We start from the raw sequence: 10,823 nt of genomic DNA, 5'->3' as shown, positions 1-10,823 counted from the left end.
CTCATGGATGATTATGAAGGCCAAAACCCGTACTAGAGCTTTGGATGTGCATTCCCATACCACATGCCCTTGGATGAAGAAGATGGGGTCTTTGGAGGCCATTGAAGAGTAAGCCACAAGGGTGTGGATGATTGCTTGGAAGGGAATTGAAGATGAAGGGAAAGCCACACAAAGTGGTTAAAAGTGCAATTCATGGCTAGAAGTGCAATTCATGGCTAAGGAGTGCAATTCATGGCTAGGAATACAATTTTTGTCTAGGAGTGCAAATTTGAGGCTAGGATTGTAATTCAAGTGAAGAAGGGCCCATGTTGGTTTATTTGTGCAAAGGCCACTTTTGGCCTTTGTTGTAATAAGGAAAACTATATAAGCTTGCCTTAGGCTATTTTCTTTCTTTAGTTTTGAATGATGTTGAGATGAATACTCTAAATAAGTAATAGTTTGTTTGGTAGAATTAGGGTAGAGCTAATCTAGTGATTAGTATTCTGTGATAGTTGATTATGATGGATTCCATTGTTGGCTATTGAACCCTTTTTCCATTGATTCATATGAGAGTTGTTCATTTGTGGATTCATTTGATTGACTCGTAATTGAATTCGAATAGTATAGGTTCCTTTATTGAAATCCAATTGGGAGGGTTTGGGTTTAACATACCCAAGTTTACCCATAGATTCATTACCAAGTGGGTCTTGCTTCTATCTCTCTATTCTCATCCCAATTTCTTCACTTCTCATGTCTTGATTTCTATTCTATCTTAGTTTCCGTGTTTTCGTAGTTGAATCTATGTCTTCCACAAGCCGGATCGTATCATATTAGCATAAACTCCCTTTTGGTTGTAAAATCGTGAAATACATGGGATCGTTACTTGAGTGTAATGTATGTTATATCCATGCTTGTGGCCATTGATCATTTTACTTGCTTTCGAGGTTAGTTTATCTTTGTTTGTATTTAAATCAAATATTGAAAAAGTGTATGGCTTAGCTTAGTTGGTATAAATCATTTACTTTCTTAATCGTCTTTATATTATTCTCTATAGATTCGACCCCAACTCATAGTTGGGTAAATTATATTGCATATGACCGTGTACGCTTACTCACTTGAGGAGTGGATTTGGACGTTATCAAGACTACGCATAAATTCAACATAGTCTTTGAATTTTGGATAGTCACAACCCGGTGTGGGAGCAATACTGTCAAGATCTACCCAAAGTGTTCGTAGTTTAGCGAAATAGGTTGCAATCGAGTTAGTACCTTGATGAACAGTCGCAATTTGAGTGTGAAGTTGATAAGCCCTAGATCGGTCAATTTTGTCGAACCTCTCCTTAAGATCTTCCCAAACTTAAGCAGCACTGGTTGAATATACAACTCCACTAAACAAAACACCGTTCATAATCCAAGATGTAACGATTGCATTACTTCTTTCCCATAAATCAGTGAGATTTGGACCATTTTGCATGTGCCTTTTATTTCTTCCTAGAGTTGCAAGTCGCATTGCAAGACTCCACACAGGATAGTTCTCGGATCCACTCAACTGTATAGAGATCAAAACAGCTCCTAAATTGTCATTTGCACTCAAGTATAGTGGGTGATTCTGACTCTATTTTTCTGGCAATTCAATGTCGACCGCCATTGATGTGTTCTTCAGAATTAAGTTCTTAAATTGCAGTTCAGAATCGTAAAGAATTACTCTGATACCATGTTAATATTTCACCATTGTTGGTGAATGAATTCTAGAGAGAAGATATTTTGTGGAAACTGATTTCATTAAGTGGAGAACTAATGCTCGTGGTACATATACAACTGTAACTCTAACTAACTTTCTAACAGACTTGCTTTACACTATCATAAATATAATCTAGTACTCTAAGTTTAGACGAACTACACTCTAGTCCCTGCTATGTAATTCCATCTTTAATAAATACGTTCTTTCATTAATTACTGGAAAATTATGCATAATGGTCTAATACATTTCCCTTTTGTCTAATATTCATCTTTCAACATTTCGCACCAAATTGGGCATGGGCTACAAAGGAATTACATGTAATGAAATATGAAGGAACACTTTTGTAGAAACTGATTTCATTTATAAATAATCCAAAGATTGGCCTCAATCGACATGTTCCAAAGCACACTAAACACACAAGATAGTATCATATTCCGTGTAAACAAAAATCATTACGATGCCAGAAAGTATGGGGCAGTGTAGTTTAAGAAGATTTACAGTCATATATTAGATAAACAACTATAAAAAAAGATACAAAAAAAAAGTAAAAAAAAAAGTGAAATTAATACTCCACTAATATATGTTGATCAACTAGGCCCATTTGGCTATGAGAGCCATGAGTCCAGCACCAAGAAGAAGTGAAACATTGGCCCCTAATTGAAGCTTTCCATTGCCTTGCATTCTTGGATGCATAAAATCAGCAGCTAAAAAATCAACCAATGCCATATAAATCAAGATGCCAGCTGAAGCTGAATTAAATATTCCTTCCACAATAAGAGCCGTTGGACTGTTTTCATCGTAAACATTTGTTATTCCTATTCCAATTACTATTCCGATTGGAGTTGTGAGCGAGAAAAATAGAGCCATTATTGCAACTACACGAGACTTCAATTTTGCCTGAAAAACAAGAGTTATGTTTTGTTAGTCAACCTGTTTAAGAAATGTTTATACAATCAAATCATTTGAAATAAAGTTTATATGACTCATTTTTTAATAATTTTACATGTTTAGTGTGTGTGTATATATATAACTTAAAATCAAATAAACATATGAAAACAAATAAGAAATTAGAAGTACTAGCACTTGGTTGAATTATGTAAATTTTGCTAAGGCGATTTCGAAAAGTAATACTTATTCCTTTTGTCCACTGAATGGTTAGTTAATGTAACGAACACTGCATAACGTGCCGATACCTAAATTTTTGCAATACATAATAAGTAGTACTGTGCCCTCAATATTGTTCCTCATTAACTCAACGTAACATGCTTTTTTGGAGAATTCGCAGGGATGTCCTTCTTTTGGGGTGGTCTTTAATTTTTGCCATTAAATTGGTGGTCTTTAATATTTGTCCTTCGCTTCATATCATGAGGTTTGAGGATCAAATCCCAGCTCAGTCAAAAAAATAAAAAATAAAAATAGCAAGGCAGAGTTTGTAGCAAAACTCTGCCTGTAGTTAGAGTTTTGAAACTCTGCCTGCAGGTGGAGTTTTGTATGCCTGCAGGTAGAGTTTGCATTCAAAAATTCTGCTTGAGGCGTAACAAAGTTAGGCCTCATTCAAAACTCTACCTGCAGGCAGAGTTTTGTATGCCTGTAGGTAGAGTTTTGCAAACTCTGCCTGCAGGTAGAGTTTACATTCAAAATTCTGCCTGAGGTATGCAAAACTCTGCCTTGCGAATATCAACTTATGCCTTGCGAATTTTATTTTATTTTTTGACTGAGCAGGGGCTCAAATCCGGAATCAAGGCGCGTCTAGCGAAGGACAAAATTTAAAGACACCAATTTAAGAGGCAAAAATTAAAGACCAGTGCTTTTGAAGGAAATCCGTACAAAAAAATGTGCTTATTTTTTTATTTTTTTTACTTTGAATGGCAGTAAATTTGTAACTATGCATTTGGACAAAAGGCCCATGACACTTCACATTCAAGAGTTTGTCGAAAGCTAGACAAGAAACTTGCAGTGAGTAGCCTTCAATACACAGAAATGGAATGGACCCAAAACAATCTACTGTCCCTAAACACTCCCACCACCACCCCCACCCCCCACCCCACCCCGAAAACCCCCCCAATATGTTGAGAATAAAAAGATCTCTAATGAAATATTGTTACGCAACGAGTTTTATAATTAGGAGATCATTATACGTGAACTAATTATTTTAAATGAATATTTTTATTTTTAAATAATCTAATCTCCGAATTGATAATAAATATGCTCGTTCTTATCTGCATTCTGTCCCGCATAATATTTTAGCTATGTGTGATCAGTATTTTTTCTTATGCAGCCAACCAAATAATATATTATGTTATGCAGGATTTTATGTTGTCAATTATTTCAAACCATCAATCAAACAAACCCTTAGGAATCTTGTGTTAAACATAGGACAATAAACGTGTAAAAGTGTGATACCTCATCTCATATTTAGCCATGTTAAATGGACGGATTAGGTACAATTACATAATTAAATTAAATCACGAAACTCAATGTGACTTATGGTTAGATTATGATTCTTAGTTATCCATATAACATGAGAATAAATGTGTAATTACCTGAGCAATAGATCCACCAAGTCCCATGCCTTCGAAAAATTGATGAAAAGTCAAAGCACCTACAAGAGGCCTTATAGTTTTGGGACTTTCAGAAGCACCCAAAGCTATTCCAATAATCACAGAGTGTACAATTATCCCTAGTTCCAAAACCTGCATGCCCCAGCAGAAATGTTATTCACAGAAAAAAAAAAAGAAAAAAAAAAAAAGAGGAAGAAGAAGAAGTTGCATATAATCAAGAGTGATAGTGAGGTTTTTTTTTTTTTTTTTTTTTTTTTTTTTTTTTTTTTTGTCTTGTCTTTACGAAAATAAGGACAAACAGTGGCTATTACTGGACGAGAAAACAAGAATTATCTGTAAATAGCTCAGCGCTTTGTATTATCCAGGAAAAAAAAGATTCATTGGTGATGACTTTTACAACAGTATGTTATTTAAGTTCTTATTATGATAACATCATATTGTTGACTACTTAGTAAAAAATATCTCAAATTTCTCTTTCATTGACAATTGTCTATTCCATTGAAATTGGACTCTTGTAAATTGTCTAGTCCATGATATTTTGCAAAGAAACAATGCTTTCAGCAATTTATCATTTTTTTTTAATTTGGCTAATACTAATTCATGATAGATCATACAAATTCATACAGGAAAAAAGAGTGGAAAAAAGGACAAACTTGAATTTATAGTTCAACAATTATTATTAGTCTCAATGGAGAAAAATATTCAAATGAAAAACCTTCATTTTAAGATTTAAAGTTGAGAATATTAATTTGAAAAAATAGTATAAAGCTAAAGAGAAAAAATATATACATTCCTTTTACGTATTGAATAGTGAATCTATCACACAATAAGTGCAGGCTCAATTCGCACTTTACTTTCTCCCTTTCATTCGTTCCTTGATCTTTCCGGTGTAATAAAATTGTTTTTCTAAGAGTAGCAAAAAACTTCGAACTTAAAATAGTCATAAAGAATATTTACACTATCAAGTCATTCAATAAGTAACATATACGGGGTAATAAGTAATGATAAGTAACCTAACTTAGATGTTTAGTAATTTATTATATCAAATCAAGTTATTCGGATGGTATATTTAAAGATTTTTTACACCGTCAGTATATATTACTTAAATGAATACCTGAGAGATAACACGATAACGAAGGAGCTCGGACTCAGAAACACCCGTCACTAATAATGAACCATGTGCATGTCCATGTGCGGCATGCGAATGAACATTAATAGCTCCTTCTTCATCTCGAGACTGAGTCACCACTCCACTTTTCATACCTTTCTTATTGTAATAAGAAGTTGCATAAGTATCCACCATCAGAGTCCCCATTGCAGCAATCATTGCCACAAATCCACTAAAAGGAAAATCTCCCCACGGGTGTTCTTTCAAACACGGCGATGTTAAACTTTCAAATGCATCAGGAAGTACGTGTATAAAACCTGTGGCTAGGATCACACCTGCCGCAAAAGCTTTAATTATGAAGAAAAAATTCTTATCTGGGCTTAGGGCGGGAATTGCTTTTCCAAGTACTGGAATACACACCCCAATTGTACTCGAAACCAAAATGGCAGCAAGCGCTACCATTTTGTACTTGAGTGCCTCGGGTTTGTTTCTCTCTTCGTCTTCAGAATCACAAGTACATTCGCCTAATACTATGGCCGGAAGAAGCAACAGAATGGACCAAAAAACGACCTTTGCCATGGCTGAAATATGGGTATTGAAAACCAAAAAAGAGCTTTTGATCAATTATGTACGGATTTGGACTTCTTTTTCAAGTGACAAAGTCAGAACCGTGGTGCTTTTTCAAGTGACAAAATCAGAACCGTGGAAAGATCATAGGCTTCTATCCTGTGATCCCAATGATATTTTGGCTATTTTATGGACTCTTTCCAGTTGCCACATGAAATGTTTTAAAAAGGAGAAAAATACTGAGAGAATCAAGAAAGATCAGCACATTGCCAATTTATATAGAACACGTAGTCATAAGTCATAACTTGAAAAAGAAATAAAATAATACAGATACTACTTCCTTTTGTGCAATGTAACATTTTTTTTGGTTAATATTACTGGAATTATTAAGAAGCTATATTGACTTCTACGACCTCCGTTTCATTTTAATTGTTGTTTTAGCTCAAAAAAGTTATGCCAAAATAATTAGTATCACTTTAAGAATTAAAGATTAAAGTTGGCAATCGTTTCAACTATATTCTTAACACTAAAGAAGTAGTTTTTGTTCAATTCTAAAACAAACATTTAATAAATAGGGTACTTAGTAAAACTTGTATTTATTATTTTTTCTTAATAAACATAAAAAGAGCTAAAACCTCAGTTACAATAAGACCGAGGAAGTAATACTTTTCATTTAATTGTCAAATATGTACATTATATATTAAAAATTTTAAGAATCTTATATGCGAATTAACATATAAATTGAATGTTTCGGCCTAAGTATCCAAGTTTATACTCTACTTATCACTATATTGCGTGTTTATAGTTAACTTTAATACTTAAATATTAAAGAATACATTTATACATAGTTAATTGCTGATTTATAGTAAACAGGCATTAATAATGCCAAAAAGTGTGGACATAATGTTGCCATAATGCTTCGTAATCATGGACGGATAGAGAAAGAATGAAGAGAATCAGAGCAAAAAACAAGTCTAGCCTCACCAAGAGTCAAAATAATGTCGACATATATTAACAAAGAGGAGACCAATTCAGTCAAGATGTTGATGTTGCGGCAAGTTTAATTAATTTTTAGCCTCCTAGTATATTCTTCTTTATTATTATTATTTTATTCTCCAATCGTATAATCCTCTTAATTAGCTGGCAGTTAACTCATTTTCTACTCATTAAGTTGATTTTATGCAAAGCTATTCTTCTTTTACTTCTTAACTAGATTTGATTGATTCTATCTGATTAAATTAACTAATTGTATATGCTAAGATATTCTCGTATATTCTTCTTGAAATTGACGTTAAAGATACAATAAATAAAAAGGTGTGAATTGTAGCTTCTCTATTCAGATAGGTTATCATGTTATTACAATGTTAATTAATTAACAGGGTGATGTCACTTGGCACTTGGTGGTAGAGCAATTATATCGAAAGCTGATCAGCTATAGTTCCAGAGTTCTGTTCACACTGATTTATAGATGGTACTTTCACATTAAAAGAAAAAAAAATTGTTTTGTGGTTTGGCTTCACTTTGGTTTTTTTATTTAGCTTCCACCTTTTTCTTTCCTTTTGGCTAGTATTGACTTTAGGTTCCTTTTTTAGACTTCGTTTTCATTTATTTGTTAAGAAAATAACGTTAATTAAAAATCATAAACATTTTATGTACATGAACAGTAAAAACATGAATATATGAACAAATTTAACTTACAAAATTACGGTCTGAAACCAAAGGTCGTCCTGTTAATTGAATTTCGAAGCTTTAGATTAGATACTATTCCCTCCGTCCCAAAATACTTGACACATTTCAATTTTCGAGAGTCAGACTACTTGAACTTTGACTAATGTTTTAAGATCTAGTTTTTGACCATATTGATATAAAAAAAAATTACAACTTATAATATTTTTTGTGTATCTTTTGAAAAGAAACATGACAACTATAATGGAATGAAGGGAGTACTACTAGGTATATTCGTTTTAGACTTTAATCCATGAGAGACTGTACCTTGCTGTCCAATAAATTGTGCATAATGTAATAGCATAAGAACATTTAACTGAATATCATCATTCGTCCAATTACTTCTTTATCTTTTTCAATGAATTCACATAAAGAAAGAGCAAGGAAAAAACGAAAAAGATTTCGAATTCTAAAGACACAAACTAATTCAGTAAGGGGAGAGATACCCAAAAGGATTTTCGCTTTTAGTTCCTGAAATATCGATAAGTTCTGATTTTGTTCTTATGATAATCTTTCGAAGTACATTTAATCTTTAACAAATTGAAATGTTCAATTTTTTGTCCCTCCACTTGTCTCTTCAGATATTTAATGAACTATAAACCATTGAATCATTTTAACTACACATTTTGGTATGTTGAGCTTGTACTTATAATTCCCTATTCTAAAAATAGTGTAAATGCAATATTTGCTATGTAAAGGGACCAAAGCACACAATTTAATGTATTGAAGATTAAATATGCTTAATTATTACTAGGACCAATATTAGAATCTACCAATAACTTTAGGGAGCAAAAGTGGTATTATTCCTACGTGCAAAAATGATTTACTTACAAAGTTTAGAATCTTTTTAAGGGAAATAAGAGCGAAAAGGCAGCTCTTTTTAAAAAAAAAAAAAATCTTCCCATTGTAGGATGATATTTCATATTCTATCAAAAAATATATATAAAGAGGGGGGCATTACAGCCAAACCTCTCGTTAATTTGAAGCTGGACGTTCCAACTAGAGCAAAAAAAATATCTTGACATCATAAAATATAAATTGAGCTTTCAAAATAGAAGTCATTGTCACGCTAAAAGTTTACAGTGTGCAAATGAAACAACGCTTCTTAGTCTTATCATGAAGTTAGCTATACACACTTGATCACATAGGCGGATGTAGTTGATCATGAGTTATAGGTTGATCTGAACTCAATAATTTTGGCTCAAATGTTGTATATATAATAAAAAATTTATTAAATAAGTATAAATAATAGATCTCAGACCCAATAAATCAAATGAAGTAAATGTGGCAGAATTCCGAACTTAACTCATAACTTAAATCATGGAATAATCGCTTCTGCTCGATCATATTCATGTTGAAGCTTAAATAATTAGCTAGCGTTCGGCCATAGATTCCCAAAAAAAGTTTAAAATACTTCATTTGGGTGAAGTTTTTCAAGTTTTGAAAATGTGTTTAGCCATAGTTTTTCAAAACATATTTCACTTTTTTGTTTTTGAAAACATGAAACATTACTAATACTCATAAGTTCTAAAAACTATCAAGAATACCCAACCATACACCATGTACTTGCTAATCCCAAATTATGCAGAACATGATATTTTAATAATAAGTGTTAATAACACACTTACTAGCTACTACAATTCAAATTACAATGCAAAGATCCATCCGTGTAAGAAAAGAAAAACAACGATAGTAACTAGCTATTCTTTAATATAATCTTCCCACATTGTACGAGCAATGTTCACTTTATAGAAGAGTCTGTTTTAATTGCGGAAACATGGTTGATACAATTTTAATGGAGGAACATGTTAGATAGGATCATAGGATTAGTTGGGTCATAAATTGATGGGTTTGTTTATAAAATACAAAAGTTTGGGTTAGTTATTAAAAGTTTTGAAAAGGTCAAAACATAGTCATGATCCAACAACAGGTTTGAGCCATAATTTGAGAATTTGAAGATTTGTTTTCAAAATTTGTCAAAATTTTATGGCCAAACAAAGATTTTAAAACAAATCTTCAAAATATGCTCCCAAAATATATGATCAAACGGGAGCTTAAACACAACTTGAGTGAACAATATGAGTTAAGTCATTGGAGAAGGTTGAAGTACATTATTCTTAAATAATGAAGTTCGTGGAAATACAAAAGATGACCAGGTTAAGTTTTTTAAACACGGAACCTCTTAAATTCTGTATATTCAAATGCTTTCCATAAATTCCTTTAGTATAATTGAAGTTGTTTTGCTCGCTGAGGTATACATGGTACTGATTATTTGTACAAAAAGACAATAGTTGATTGTTTTAGAATAGGATGCCAACAGTATCCACAAAAAGACTAGTTTTAGTCAACTGAAGTTGTACCATAAATATATAAGTTTTAGTCTACTGGATTTGTAGCATATATTTTGGTCAGAAGAGTTGATCAAATTTACCACTTTAAACTATTACTGTAGGATCTAGTTACTACTACAAATTCTAGTATAGAAATTTATACTTAATCCATGCAAGCAAATCATATGGTTGCTTTAAAAAAAAAATTACTATTATTATGTTACTTTTTCTTCCTGTCGAACTCAGAATTGTCAAGCTCCACAAAATGGCCAGAAGACTTTTGAGTTTCATAGACTTCCAAAAGATTCTTCGGCTAGAACAGCGTATTTTGTGGACCAAAACGCGTCCCTTAGTTGTGTCAATCAATTATGATATTTTACACTTTCAGTCACTCAACTTACATTTATTACTAAAAGGGGTCCATGTTTTTTTTTTTAACGTTCACCTGAATTTGACTCATATTGTATATAACTAGAAGGATACATCACTTTTCCTATTTCTCTTCTGCAACCCAGCGTCTCTCGGTTGTTAGTTGACAAACTCGATTTATTTGCTATGTTTGGAGCTCAGTGGTTAAAGTAGTGAGATTGTAGGATTTGGATGATGAAAATCATATTAAAAAAGTAATTAATAATTATTGAACATGCTTGAAGAAATGGATTTGAATTTCGAATCTGATTTTTGTGAGAAGGTGTGGTGTTTAGACTTGTTGCAAATAGTTTAAGGAGGTTGTCAACAAAATTTCAAATCATTTAGTGGAGACTTTGATTTTGAACAAAAACTTGTAATTTTATATATCATGATGGTATAATG

At 32.4% G+C, this 10,823-nt stretch overlaps 1 protein-coding gene across 1 annotated transcript; it reads right to left on the bottom strand.

Annotated features, from left to right (window-relative positions):
- Positions 1-2,058: 2,058 nt before the first annotated feature.
- LOC132617185 (zinc transporter 5-like) lies at positions 2,059-6,211 on the bottom strand. Its single transcript, XM_060332132.1, has 3 exons — positions 5,395-6,211; positions 4,263-4,412; positions 2,059-2,616 (listed from the first exon to the last, which is right to left on the bottom strand). The coding sequence occupies exons 1-3, from the start codon at positions 5,965-5,967 to the stop codon at positions 2,311-2,313; spliced, it is 1,029 nt and encodes a 342-aa protein (XP_060188115.1). The 5' UTR covers positions 5,968-6,211; the 3' UTR covers positions 2,059-2,310.
- Positions 6,212-10,823: the final 4,612 nt, after the last annotated feature.

The sequence above is a fragment of the Lycium barbarum genome, chromosome 11, assembly GCF_019175385.1.
Source record: "Lycium barbarum isolate Lr01 chromosome 11, ASM1917538v2, whole genome shotgun sequence".
Classification (NCBI taxonomy): domain Eukaryota; kingdom Viridiplantae; phylum Streptophyta; class Magnoliopsida; order Solanales; family Solanaceae; genus Lycium; species Lycium barbarum.
This window is presented reverse-complemented; position numbering and strand designations above follow the sequence as displayed.

Bases quoted from the DNA above. Each gene is read 5' to 3' on its own strand.
- LOC132617185 (XM_060332132.1), bottom strand. From the start codon at position 5,967: ATGGCAAAGGTCGTTTTTTGGTCCATTCTGTTGCTTCTTCCGGCCATA. The intron at 4,413-5,394 runs GTATTCATTTAA...TGGGGCATGCAG, and splicing joins GTTATCGTGTTATCTCTCAG to GTTTTGGAACTAGGGATAAT. The intron at 2,617-4,262 runs GTAATTACACAT...CTTGTTTTTCAG, and splicing joins TTGGTGGATCTATTGCTCAG to GCAAAATTGAAGTCTCGTGT.